The sequence below is a fragment of the Pseudophryne corroboree genome, chromosome 10 (assembly GCF_028390025.1).
Source record: "Pseudophryne corroboree isolate aPseCor3 chromosome 10, aPseCor3.hap2, whole genome shotgun sequence".
In the NCBI taxonomy this organism is placed as follows: domain Eukaryota; kingdom Metazoa; phylum Chordata; class Amphibia; order Anura; family Myobatrachidae; genus Pseudophryne; species Pseudophryne corroboree.
The window spans coordinates 210,668,077-210,682,648 of record NC_086453.1 but is presented as its reverse complement, the minus strand read 5'-3'; the positions used below and the strand labels follow the sequence as shown (position 1 = coordinate 210,682,648).

The window sequence follows — 14,572 nt, the reverse complement described above, 5'->3', positions numbered from 1 at the left end:
AGAATATGTGCCCAGTGAGACTGGTTGCACACTGGGGAGCTCTCCAGAGTTTCTCAGAAAAAGACTTATGTTAGGTTTATTATTTTCAGGGAGTACTGCTGGCAACAGTCTCCCTGCTTCGTGGGACTTAGGGGAGAGAAGCAGACCTACTTCTCTGTGTGAGTTTCAAGGCTCTGCTTCTTAGGCTACAGGACACCATTAGCTCCTGAGGGTCTGAACGCTAGGTACGCCTAGATGCTCGTTCCCGGAGCCCACCGTCACCCCCCTTGCAGAGCCAGAAGTCAGAAGACGGGTGAGTAGAAGAAGATCAGAAGACTTCAGTGACGGCTTTGAGGCACCGCACAGCGGCCGCGCTGCGCGCCATGCTCCCACACACAGTGGCACTACAGGGTGCAGGGCGCGGGTGGGGGGGGGGGCGCCCTGGGCAGCATGTAAATCCTCAATACGTCCTGGCAAAAGTGGTTTTTAAGTGCCTAGGCACTGAATCCGGTCCCCCGCCAGTATAAATATTTGATAAAATAGCGGGGCTGAAGCGCGCCATTGAGGGGGCGTGGCTTAGCCCTCACAGCTCTCACCAGCGCCATTTTCTCTTCACAGAGCTGCAGAGACGCTGGCCTTCCTCTCCACTGCCGTACAAGTAACGGTGCAAAACAGGGGGGGGGGGGGGCACAGTATATTTGGTGCTATTTAATGTAATATAAAAGCGCTAACAGGTCTGGGGCTTTATATAAAAGTGTTTAGAACCGGTATAAGCGCTTGGTTGTGAGCTGGCAAACTCCCTCTGTGTTTCTCTGACAGGCTTTACTGTGGGTCTGTCCCCTATATGCCCAGTGTGTTTGTGAATGTCTGTGCACGTGTGTCGACATGTCTGAGGCAGAGTGCTCTTCCCAGGAGGAGACTGGATTAGGGAAAGAAACGGCTGTGGGAGTGACCCTGTCGGCACCGCCAACTCCTGATTGGGTAAATGTTTTCAGTGCTTTGAATGCGAATGTGGCTTGGTTGAATAAAAGATTGGATAAATCTAAGTCTCAAAACCAGGCATGGAAAAAATCCGTATAGGATGTATTGTCCCAGGTTCAGACCCCCTCGGGGTCACAAAAGCGTTCATTTACCCAGATAGCAGATACAGATACCGACACGGACTCTGAATCCACTGTCGACTATAGTGATGCCAGATTAAATCCAAAACTGGCTAAGAGCATTCAGTACATGATTGTGGCGATAAAAGACATGTTACATATACAAGGGTATATGTTATGTTCCTGATACAAGGAACATAACATATACATATACAAGGGCATAAGGGTATGTTCCTGATACAAGGGTCTGTATGTTTAAAGGAAAGAAACCTGAGGTAACGTTTCCTCCCTCTCATGAACTGAACGCTCTTTTTGAAAAGGTTTGGGAAAATCCTGACAAGAAGTTTCAGATTCCCAAGAGAATTCCGGTGGCATATCCGTTCCCCTCTGGGGATAGAGAAAAGTGGGAGTCACCCCCCACTGTGGACAAAGCTCTGTCACGGCTGTCCAAAAAGGTGGCGCTTCCGTCTCATGACACGGCAGCCCTAAAAGAACCTGCGGATCGTGAGCAGGAAAATACATTGAAATCCATTTATGTCACTACGGGTACGCTACTCAGACCTGCCGTTGCTTCAGCGTGGGTGAGTAGCGCTATTGAAAAGTGGGCAGATAACTTGTCATCTGAGTTTGATACCCTGGATAGGGATAACATTCTTTTGACTCTGGGTCATATCAGGGATGCTGCAGCCTACCTTTAGGAAGCTGCGAGGGACATTGGCCTTTTGGGATCAAGAGCCAATGCTTGGCAGTCTCAGCTAGGAGAGCATTGTGGATTCATCAATGGAATGCTGATGCTGACTCTAAGAAGGCTATGGAGTCTCTGTCGTATAAAGGTGGTGTCTTGTTTGGTGACGGCCCTGCTGACCTGGTATCTACGGCTACCGCGGGTAAGTCATCCTTTTTACCTTATGTTCCTGCACAACAAAAGAATACGCACCACTATCAGATGCAGTCCTTTCGACCCAATAAATACAAAAAAGGACGAGGGTCTTCCTAACTTGCTTCTAGAGGAAGAGGAAAGGGAAATAGGTCACAGGCTGTGGCAGGTTCCCAAGAGCAGAAGTCCTCTCCGGCTTCTACCAAATCCACCACATGACGCTGGGACTGCTCTGCGGGAGTCCGCACCAGTGGGGGCACGTCTCCGACTCTTCAGTCATTTCTGGGTTCGTTCGACCCTGGACCCATGGGTATTAGAAATAGTGTCCCAAGGGTATAAGCTGGAATTTCTAGACGTGCCCCCTCGACGATTTTTCAAATCAGCCTTACCAGCTTCTCTTCCAGACAGGGAGGTGGTATGCGGTGCTATACAAAAACTATGTCAAAATCAAGTCATTGTCATGGTGCCCCCGTCACAACAGGGAGAAGGCTTTTATCGAGCCTGTTCGTGGTCCCGAAGCCGGACGGCTCGGTCAGACCTATTCTGAACTTAAAATCCCTCAATTTCTATCTAAAAAAAATTCAAATTCAAGATGGAGTCTCTCCGAGCAGTGATCTCCAGTCTGGAGGAAGGGGATTTTATGGTGTCGGTCGACATAAAGGATGCCTACTTACAAGTCCCCATATATCCTCCACATCAGGCTTACCTGAGGTTTGCCGTACAGGATTGTCATTACCAATTTCAGATGTTGCCGTTTGGTCTGTCCACGGCTCCGAGGGTTTTCACCAAAGTTATGGCGGAAATGATGGTTCTCCTGCGCAAGCAAGGAGTCACAATTATCCCGTACTTGGATGATCTCCTGATAAAAGCGAGGTCCAAGGAACAATGGCCCTCATTCCGAGTTGTTCGCTCTCTAGCTACTTTTAGCAGCATTGCACACGCTAGGCCGCCGCCCTCTGGGAGTGTATCTTAGCATAGCAGAATTGCTAACGAAAGATTAGCAATTCTGCTATTATTAGCAGAATTACTAACGAAAGCAATTTCCTTGCAGTTTCTGAGTAGCTCCAGACCTACTCCTAGATTGCGATCACCTCAGTCCGTTTAGTTCCTGGTTTGACGTCACAAACATGCCCTGCGTTCGGCCAGCCACTCCTCCGTTTCTCCAGCCACTCCTGCGTTTTTACCTGGCACGCCTGCGTTTTTTTAGCACACTCCCTGAAAACGGCCAGTTTACGCCCAGAAACACCCACTTCCTGTCAATCACACTACGATCAGCAGAGCGATTGAAAAGCTTTGTTCGCCCGTGAGTAAAATAGCATAGTTTTGTGTAAAATTGCTTAGCGCGTGTGCGCCCTGCTGTGCATACGCATGCGCAGAACTGCCGGATTTTAGCCTATTAGCAATTCTGCTAAAATTAGCAGCGAGCGAACAACTCGGAATGAGGACCAATTACTGCAGAGCGTGACGCTCTCCCTGACAATTCTGCAACAACATGGTTGGCTCCTAAACTTGCCAAAATCACAGTTGGTTCCGACGACAAGACTGTCATTCTTGGGTATGATTCTGGACACGGAATTACAGAGAGTTTTTCTTCCAGTGGAAAAGGCTCTGGAAATTCAGAACCTGGTCAAACAGATTCTGAAGCCAGCAAGAGTGTCGATTCATCAATGCACTCGGTTGCTAGGGAAGATGGTGGCAGCCTACGAGGCCATTCAGTTTGGCAGATTCCATGCCAGAGTGTTTCAGTGGGACCTGTTGGACAAATGGTCAGGATCCCATCTGCACATGCACCGACAGGTAGTCCTGTCTTCCAAAACCAGAATCTCACTCCTGTGGTGGCTGCACAGCTCTCACCTAGAGGGACGCAGATTCGGGATCCAGGACTGGATCCTGGTGACCACGGATGCGAGTCAACGAGGCTGGGGTGCAGTCACACAGGGGGAAAATTTCCAGGGAAAATGGTCAAGCCAGGAAGCTTGTCTACACATAAACATTCTGGAGTTAAGGGCCATTTACAACGGCCTTCTACAAGCAGAGCATCTTCTTCGCGATCTGCCCGTCTTGATTCAGTTGGACAACATAACAGCAGTGGCGTACATAAACCGCCAGGGTGGAACGAAGAGCAGAGCGGCAATGGCAGAAGCCACAAAAGTTTTCCGCTGGCTGGAAAGGCATGTAAGCGCTCTGTCAGCAGTCTTCATTCTGGGTGTAGACAACTGGGAAGCAGACTTCCTCAGCAGACACGATCTCCATCCAGGAGAGTGGGGTCTACATCAAGAAGTCTTTGCAGAAGTGACAAGTCGTTGGGGAAATCCTCAAATAGACATGATGGCGTCTCGCCTCAACAAGAAACTTCCGAGATATTGTTCCAGGTCGAGGGACCCTCAAGCAATAGCAGTGGACGCCCTAGTGACACCGTGGGTGTTTCAGTTGGTATATGTGTTCCCTCCGATTCCACTCATTCCAAAAGTGATAAAGATCATAAGAAGAATAAGGGTTCAGGCAATCCTCATTGTTCCAGACTGGCCAAGGAGGGCTTGGTATCCAGATCTTCAGGAATTGCTCATAGGAGATCCCTGGCCTCTTGCTCTACGAGAGGATCTGTTACAGCAGGGGCCGTGCGTGTACCAAGACTTACCGCGGCTTCGTTTGACGGCTTGGAGGTTGAGCGCAGGATCCTAGTCCGAAAGGGTATTCCCGGTGAAGTAATTCCCACACTGCTTCAGGCTAGAAAAGAGGTAACGGCGAAACATTATCACCGTATTTGGAGAAAATATGTGTCTTGGTGTGAATCCAAGAAGGCTCCTCCGGAAGAATTTCAGCTGGGCCGTTTTCTCCATTTTCTGCAAGCAGGGGTGGATGCGTGCCTAAAGTTAGGCTCAATTAAAGTACAATTTTTCGGCCTTGTCAATTTTCTTTCAAAAAGAATTGGCTTCCCTTCCGGAAGTTCAGACTTTCGTGAAAGGAGTGCTGCACATTCAGCCTCCCTTTGTGCCCCCATTGGCACCATGGGATCTTAACGTGGTGTTGTGGTTCCTGCAATCTCATTGGTTTGAACCTTTACGTAAGGTAGAGTTGAAATTCGTCACTTGGAAAGTGATCATGCTGTTGTCCTTGGCCTCTGCAAGGCAGGTGTCTGAATTGGCGGCTTTGTCTCACAAGAGCCCCTATTTGATCTTCCATGAAGATAGAGCGGAGTTGAGAACTTGTCAGCAATTTCTGCCTAAAGTGGTGTCATCGTTTCACATGAACCAACCTATTGTGGTGCCAGTGGCTACTGACGCCTTTGAGGAATCAAAGTCTCTAGATGTGGTCAAAGCTTTGAAAATTTATGTAGCCGTAACGGCTCAGATTAGGAAAACAGAGGCTCTGTTTGTCCTGTATGATCCCAACAAGATTGGGGCTCCTGCTTCCAAGCAGACTATTGCACGCTGGATCTGTAATACGATTCGGCAAGCTCATTCTGCGGCTGGATTGCCGTTACCGAAATCGGTGAAGGCCCATTCTACCAGAAAAGTGGGCTCATTCTGGGCGGCTGCCCGGGGGGTCTTGGCATTACAACTTTGCCGAGCAACTACTTGGTTGGGTTCAAACACTTTTGCAAAGTTTTACAAGTTTGATACCCTGGCTAAGGAAGACCTCGTTTGGTCAAGCGGTGCTGCAGAGTCATCCGCACTCTCCCGCCTGTTCTTGAGCTTTGGTATAAACCCCATGGTTCTTGAAGTGTCCCCAGCATTCTCTAGGATGTAAGGAGAAAATAGGATTTTAATACCTACCGGTAAATCCTTTTCTTTTAGTCCGTACAGGATGCTGGGCGCCCGTCCCAGTGCGTACTGTATCTGCAATTATTGGTTATGGTTACACACGTGTTGTGTTGCGTTTATAGTCAGCCTGTTGCTGTCGTTATTCATGCCGTTGCATGCGCTGGGTTGAATGCCATGTTGTTCGGCATGCTTGAGGTGTGAGCTGGTATGTATCTCACCTTAGTTTAAATCAAAATAAATCCTTTTCCTCGATATGTCCGTCTCCCTGGGCATAGTTCCTATAACTGGAGTCTGGAGGAGTGGCATAGAGGGAGGAGCCAGTTCACACCCCTTTTAAAGTCTTAAAGTGCCCATGTCTCCTGCGGATCCCGTCTATACCCCATGGTTCTTGAAGTGTCCCCAGCATCCTCTACGGACTAAGAGAAAAGGATTTACCGGTAGGTATTAAAATCCTATTTTAAGAGTCTGGTTAAAGCGTTCTACTACACCATCTGTTTTCGGCTGGTAAACTGAGGTAGTAATCCTACTGACCTTTAACAGTCGGCACAAATCCTTTATTAGTTTAAAGACAAAAGGGGTACCTTGGTCTGTTAAGATCTCTTTCGGTATTCACAGGCGCAGAGGTGCCGATTTATGTTTTTACTGGTGGGTGCTCAAGCCTCTGATGCACGCCAGTGAGGGGGCATAGTCTCTCTAAAATGGGCGTGGATTTGCAGGAAAAGACTACCTTACACCCCAGTTTTTTACCCTGCACCAACAGACCTCGGCCACCACAGGGGGAAAAAAAAAATTCCACCATATTAAGCCCCACACAGTAATGCCCCTGCACCATATTATGCCACACACTGCAATGCCTGTGATACATTATGCCCTACAGTAAAGCTTCTAATTACTTTTAAATTACCTGCTCGTTGCCAAGGGTTTTATGTGCTGGGTGTCATACTCGTTGCCAGGGGTTCATGGGCTAAGTGTCGTGCTTGTTGCCAGCAAGTGTTTGGGGCCAGGCAGGAATGTACCAGCAGCAGGTTAGTGCTCCCATCTCAGTGTCTGCTACTTCACCAGCCCAGTGTCCCCCATCATTACTGCTCCCCCAACCAAGTGTCTCCCCCCTCTCATCCAGCCCACCTTGCCCATCTTACTGCCCCCCCTCCCCATCCTGCCCAGTGCCCACCCATTCACAATGTCCCCCACCATCTTACTGCCCCCCATTGCAGTGTCTCCCACCATGCCAGCCCAGTGTCTCCCCCAGCCAGCCCACTGCCCCATCTAGCTGCCCCCAGCAACAACCCCCCAGCCAGTTCAGTCACATCGTCCAGCCGAGTGTCCCCCCTTTACATCCTAATGTTCCTCCCTGCCAACTCTATCCACTGCCCTTTTTCCATCCAGGCCCCCCCCCTCATTTGCAATGTCCCTGCATCATGTGTGTGAAGGGCCGTCAGCGGACCATGGATGGGAGGACAGCGCAGGGCGGGCGGAAGCGGGAGACATGAGTGCAGGGAGGGCGGGAGGGATGCGCGGTGTGGCGTCATCTCATCACATCGATTCGCTAGACGGTCGTGGGTGAAGATGGGTGGGCTGGCTGCACACAAGTAGTGCCTTCCCTGGACGGACCTGGTGGGTGCTTAAAATTGTCTGTGGGTGCTCATGCCCAGGCGGGTATACAGTGTCGGCAATTCCTGGGCAATGGTGCTAGATTTCATATTACGTAGTGGTATGGCCCCTGGGTATCTGGTGGCACAATCCACTGCCACTAGTATGTATTGATGCCCTCAAGCAGATTTCTCCACCGGCCTTATCAGGTCAATACCAGTTCTCTTAAAAGGCACAGAAATTACATGGAGGGGAATCAGGGGCACCCTAAACCCTGGCAGCGGCGCTGGATTCTGACAGAATGTGCATCTCTGACAATATATTTTTATTGCGTCATGAATGCCTGGCCAAAAGAACCTTATCTGTATGCGCTGAAGAGTTTTCTTCTCCCGAAAATAGCCACCCCACAGATGCATGTGCGCCGCCCCCAATACAAACTGCTTGTGTTTCCAGTGGGACTAATATCTGGTCTACCCTTTTACCATGCAGGAAGGTTACACGATACCACAATTCATTTTCAAAATAAATGATGGTACACCATCTGGTGCAAAAACAGCAACCACTTTACCATTAACTACTACCACATTTCAAAGGCATTAATCAGATTTCTATCATCATGTTGGTCTCAGCCAAAGTCCTTTTAAAGATACTTGCTCACCAACGGGGGACCACTGGGCCTCAGTCTCGATTTCTTCCTGGCCAAGGAAGCTTTTACTGTCACCAGGATCTGGTAACCCATAGTCCTTGGCTCCTTGGATGCCTCAGCTGCTGACACTTGCTAATGTCATGCCACATAACAACCTCTAGCAGCAACAGGAAATCACAGCCCAGGATCAGCGGATAGGGTGGTCTGGAGGTCACTGTGGCTACCAATTTCAGTGGCTGGCCTTTTATCATTAGTGGTAGAGGCACACGGGCACTTCTTGACATTCCCATATATACACAGCACCTTGACAATGGTAAGATCATGGCCAGTGTCAACTAATGCCCAGATCTCCCAGTCTTCCAGCTGTACCATCATACGGAACAGGGTGGTTTCTGCTGGGGAAATGTTTTCAGCAGTCATGCTGACCACAGGTTGATTTACTGTACTTTCCCCGTGCTACAATCCATCAGTTCACCCTGTCTTGGGCAGTCCCGACGTATATGACTGGGCTTGCCGCAGACAAAAAAACACTGTGGGAGACGGGGTCTTTGCCTTAGCAGCGGGAACCTGGGTTTTGGGCTTAGGTACTGGCTGCCACCCTTGCTTAGCTTTATTTAATTTTCCAGGGGTCAAGAACTGCTCAATCACCACTGCCAACTCCTTAAACTTTGGGTGGTCAGCCTGTAGGACTCACTGCTGCACTGCACAGTCTAAGAACCGCATGGCCTGGTCCAGAGCAACCATCTCTATTATTTGCTGATAAGAGTTTTTATCTGGCAGCAACCATGCTTTTCTCAGCCTGGCCAATTTGGCCAGCTGGACCTTTGGAGGCCCACTTGAGTCCAGCCACGATTCATAAAGCTCTTGGGCTTTGCTGGGGCCTGTCACCTCTTCCCTGCTAAGTATAGCCTTAAGGGCAGGGTAAAAGTCTGCCTCAAATACAGCCAATTCAACATAAGCTTTCTGTGGTTTCCCTGTTAGACAGGGAGCCAGTCTGGCAACCCACTCCTGCTCTGGCCATTTCAATTGACTAGCAGTGCATTCAGAGATGCATAGAAATGCTTCAATATCATCAGCTGAAGTAAGTTTCTGTAATACCTCACACTCCTGCCCACCCTTTTGTATTTTACTCAACTCAGCATGTAACAGTTGAATTTGAGTCTGTTGACCCTGAATCAAAGCCTGCTGTCCCTGCACCTGTGCTTGTGGGCCAACAATTAGATCATACAGGGCTTTCAATATTTCCTCCATGTTGCACTGCTCTTTTACTCTGTGCACACATTTTGGAGACTTAGGGCCTAGTTCAGAGCTGATCGGGGATGTGCAAAAAAACGCAGATCTACGATCAAAATCTCTGACATGCACAGGGCTAGTTCACCCTGCATGCCAGGCCCTACCCACCTCCCCCCACAGATGTGCAAAAGCATCGCACAGCAGCAATGCTTTCACACCTATAGAGTAGCTCCCTGCCTACGCAGCCTAGCTGTGAAGGCAGGTGGTTACCCACCATGTTTGTGGTCACAGCTGCTGCATGTGACATCATGCAGCCACAGCGGCCCACCCCTTAAATGGTACGGACATGCCTGCATTTTCCGGACCTCACCCCCACATCGCCGTCCGAACACCGCCGACAAGCCCCCTCCCTCGCCGTAACTGCCTCTGCCTGTTAATCAGGCAGAGGCGATCGCACCAGTGAGATGCCTTCACATCTCACTGTGTGCGCATGCACAGTACAGCAGCTGCGCATGCACACACCTCACTGGGCTTCAGCCTGCGATCGCTGCCGCTGCAGCGACCAGGTCTGAAATAGGCCCTTACTCAGGCGTGCCAGTGTTAACACAAAATCAATAAAACACCAACTGTGTGCACTATCTCACTGACACTCCCCCGCCACACACTCCATAACCTTCTGGCTTTCAAGCAAGATGCATAAAAATAACTTTGCACAAGCTTTGAAAACTGCCAGATTACTTCTCTGTGAACTCCCGGTTCCTTTTTCCTCCGTAATAGCATCCACCAATGTGAAGTCCCTGTTCGGGCAATGTGAAAAGGATCACATACAGTACACTGGATAAAATACAAGCCGCTTCCTTTATTTTTGTCACTCAGAAGGACAGCATCAGCTAACTTTTCAACACACATATTTAAAGACAGATGACAGGTGCTGTTAATAAAAAAAAGCCTAGCTTCTGGCTGACAATTGGTTGAGGCAATACCTGAACTGGACCCTTCAGTGCTGTTGCTCTAAAGCTGAGAAATCCTGCTGTTCCACATTAACTTCATGTGGAACTATTCTGTTCCTGCCACGAGATATATAATAATGATAGATTACACACACAACGGTCTCAAGAGGGAGTGTGCCAGGTCAATATTCAATTTATGTCACACCTTGAAGTATCTAAGAAAGACAAACAGCAGAAGGCCAGCAAACCATGGTATGCCTTTGTTATACCTGGTATGCCTATATATATATATATATACACTGCTCAAAAAAATTAAGGGAACACTAAAATAACACAGCCTAGATCTGAATGAATGAAATATTCTTATTAAATACTTTGTAATTTACATAGTTGAATGTGCTGACAACAAAATCACACAAAAATTATCAATGGAAATCAAATTTATTAACCCATGGAGATCTGGATTTGGAGTCACACTCAAAATTAAAGTGGAAAAACACACTACAGGCTGATCCAACTTTGATGTTATGTCCTTAAAACAAGTCAAAATGAGGCTCAGTAGTGTGTGTGGCCTCCACGTGCCTGTATGACCTCTCTACAATGCCTGGGCATGTTCCTGATGAGGTGGCGGATGGTCTCCTGAGGGATCTCCTCCCAGACCTGGACTAAAGCAACCGCCAACTCCTGGACAGTCTGTGGTGCAACGTGGCGTTGGTGGATGGAGCGAGACATGATGTCCCAGATGTGCTCAATTGGATTCAGGTCTGGGGAACGGGCGGGCCAGTCCATAGCATCAATGCCTTCGTCTTGCAGGAACTGCTGACACACTCCAGCCACATGAGGTCTAGCATTGTTTTGCATTAGGAGGAACCCAGGGCCAACCGCACCAGCATATGGTCTCACAAGGGGTCTGAGGATCTCATCTCAGTACCTAATGGCAGTCAGGCTACCTCTGGCGAGCACATGGAGGGCTGTGTGGCCCCCCAAAGAAATGCCACCCCACACCATTACTGACCCACTGCCAAACCGGTCATGCTGGAGGATGTTGCAGGCAGAACGTTCTCCTTGGCGTCTCCAGACTCTGTCACATCTGTCACATGTGCTCAGTGAGAACCTGCTTTCATCTGTGAAGAGCACAGGGCGCCAGTGGCGAATTTGCCAATCTTGGTGTTCTCTGGCAAATGCCAAACGTCCTGCACGGTGTTGGGCTGTAAGCACAACCCCCACCTGTGGACGTCGGGCCCTCATACCACCTCATGGAGTCTGTTTCTGATCGTTTGAGTAGACACATGCACATTTGTGGCTTGCTGGAGGTCATTTTGCAGGGCTCTAGCAGTGCTCCTCCTGTTCCTCCTTGCACAAAGGCGGAGGTAGCGGTCCTGCTGCTGGGTTGTTGCCCTCCTACGGCCTCCTCCACGTCTCCTGATGTACTGGCCTGTCTCCTGGTAGCGCCTCCATGCTCTGGACACTACGCTGACAGACACAGCAAACCTTCTTGCCACAGCTCGCATTGATGTGCCATCCTGGATGAGCTGCACTACCTGAGCCACTTGTGTGGGTTGTAGGTCATACAGGCACGTGGAGGCCACACACACTACTGAGCCTCATTTTGACTTGTTTTAAGGACATTACATCAAAGTTGGATCAACCTGTAGTGTGTTTTTCTACTTTAATTTTGAGGTGACTCCAAATCCAGACCTCCATGGGTTAATAAATTTGATTTCCATTGATCATTTTTGTGTGATTTTGTTGTCAGCACATTCAACTATGTAAATAACAAAGTATTTAATAAGAATATTTCATTCATTCAGATCTAGGCTGTGTTATTTTAGGGTTCCCTTTATTTTTTTGAGCAGTGTATATATACATATATATATATATATATATATATATACATATATACACACACACACACACACACACACACACACACACACACACACACAGTATCTACCTATGCATATACATCTGGCAATCAGATTCACTACAGGAAAGTAAGTACTTGCCACACTGTTGACCTCCATGTTCAATCTGTCTCAAAGAGGAAGCAGAGTAATACTACAATGTAGTCAGCGCAACGTTCCAATTGTGTTTGGAGTGGCATAGACACTCTGAGTGGTGTACTTTCTATGTCCCTGAGTGCCTCCGACTACATCGTGTATATATAAAAGATAGATAGATAGATAGATAGATAGATAGATAGATAGATAGATATAACACCTTTAATGTCAGAACACTTCAAGGAAATGGATTTGTACCCCAACTCTCTTATACTGCATGCCTGCACCTAACTTGAGAGCTCTTTATCATTATTAGAAATCACATATTTCTTAGCACTCATACCCAGGACCTCTCACATTGGAAGGCTCCTGTCAGACACATAAACCTTTATTTAGGGTACACTTGTAATGTGTCAGCTCAAAATCATAGCAACTAAGCAGACCTACCTATGCATACCTCCTAACTGTCCCGATTCCAGCAGGACATTCCCGCTATTCGGACACTGTCCCGCTGTCCCACCCATGTGCGTGGGGGGAGGGGGCAGTTGCGGGATCCTTTAATCACCCTCTGCTCTGCTGCAAGCAGTGAGTGATCTCTGAATAGGCATCTATACAGTACATGGATGTGAGTAGGTAGCTGCCCAGCTACTCGGGGAGCATTGGCCATGTCCCCAAAATGATGAAACAATGGGTCCGTGATATGAGGTCACACCCACTCAACAGAGTCCATGCGTTTCTTACCCGAGGCCACAGGTTGCGAATCTCTGATCTGAAGAGTTGGGAAGTATTCCTATGTTGTGTGCACCCACATATCCAATCCCCTGCAGACACACGCCACATAGATCAGCTCAGCTGCAATGCTGATTATTGTTTTACTAAAGTATATTGTGCCTCTTACAATTATAAGTAGCTTGATATAGTTTGGTATAGTTAGAATTTTGCAGTCACCAAGGGGTGACACCAAAGTGGTGACACCAAAGTGCCGGCTCCTCCTCAGTAACTGGAGCCGAATGCTGTACTGTAATATTACGAGCAGCGCCAGGCATCTGTCACAGTGTAGGAGCAGTCACTGCATACTTACTGGTCCCCTGGGGGCAGCCCACAGCTGCAATAACCTGGAGTGCTGAAAATGGGAGTCCGGGCCGTGAGGCCGCGCCACTTGACCACGAGACCATGCCCCTTTTTGTCCTCCTGCACCGGGTGTCATCTGAGGTAGGGACGCCACTGCAGGTGCCCCTTGCCTTGCGGCATTCTGTGCAGTGGCATATGTAGCACCACCCTAGTTACGAGCCTGCTGGAGGAAACAAGGATGCAGCGGTGCTGGAAGGAACCTCTGATACTAGTGTCTGCTAGAAGATTATTTTCCGGCAGCCATCCAGTGGTCATTTCTGAGTGGTCGCATGTCAGGGAAAGCCCAACTCACAAAGTCCCAGATGTTGCAACAACACCAGACAGGGGGTTAAGATAACATAGAATATCCATCCATATATATTTTTTTTTTATGAGTGGTCTTCATCAAATGAACATACTGGCTCAATCAATGACCTGATCATTTTTGTGAGACCTAAGCAAGTCATTAGTCATGATATCTGACCTTGTGTTTCTGCTTATCTCTCATTATCCCCTTCTGTTTCTTCATGTAATCGGCATTATAGTGAGCAAAGGCATATTCCACCATGGCTGCAAATACGAACACGTAGCATATCAGGAAGTAGACATCCAGAGCTTTGATAGCAGATGCCCTGGGTAAAGATGATCGTGCACTGTCCATCAGAGTCGTCATTGTAAGCACAGTGGTTATACCTGTAAAAATAAAAATGACAGTCTATACATTCAATATATCTGCCAGAGCATATTTTTTTTATATATTTGGAAATAATGAATCTATTATGGTATATAGTCATACCGGTTAAAAGTGATATCTATATATCTATATATTTAACAAAGTTAACTATTGTATAGCTTTGGGGTCTATTTACTAGATGGAGATAAAGTGGACAGAGATAAAGCACCAGCCAATCAAATCCTAACTGACATATTTCAAACTCAGCCTCTGAGTTAGGAGATGATTGGCTGGGACCAGAGCCGGCGCTACCCGCTCAGCAGCTCCTGCAAAGCAGGGAGGCGCTGGTCGGAAGAGGCGCTCTCCCCGCTCTGCTGTTGCTGCTGGCTCCTGGCTGCCGCTGCGTCTGTCACACTGTATGACAGACGCAGGCAGCGTGAAGCGTGGCTCCAGCTCGGTCCCTCCGGCACCCTCCCTCCTGTTTCAACCCCCTCCTCCCCACTGCACTTTAGGCAGCGGCGCCGGCCAGAGCCGGATTAAGGGGGGGGGCTCAGGGGGTTAGTACCCCGGGCCCCGCTATCTCAAGGGGCCCCCCGACCGGAGTTGCACAGACACGGTCTCTCCGGTGTTGGAAGCAGCTCTCTCTGCAG

General features: G+C 48.6%; 1 protein-coding gene across 5 annotated transcripts in view; it reads right to left on the bottom strand.

The window, feature by feature from the left end:
- The window catches only part of GABRD (gamma-aminobutyric acid type A receptor subunit delta), a 310,753-nt gene that overhangs the window by 30,861 nt on the left and 265,320 nt on the right, over positions 1–14,572 (bottom strand). For all 5 annotated transcript variants that reach the window (XM_063943053.1, XM_063943056.1, XM_063943054.1 and 2 more), the window contains one exon: positions 13,734–13,942. In XM_063943053.1, coding sequence (XP_063799123.1) covers positions 13,734–13,942 — 209 coding nt within the window. The remainder of the gene's footprint in view (positions 1–13,733; positions 13,943–14,572) is intronic.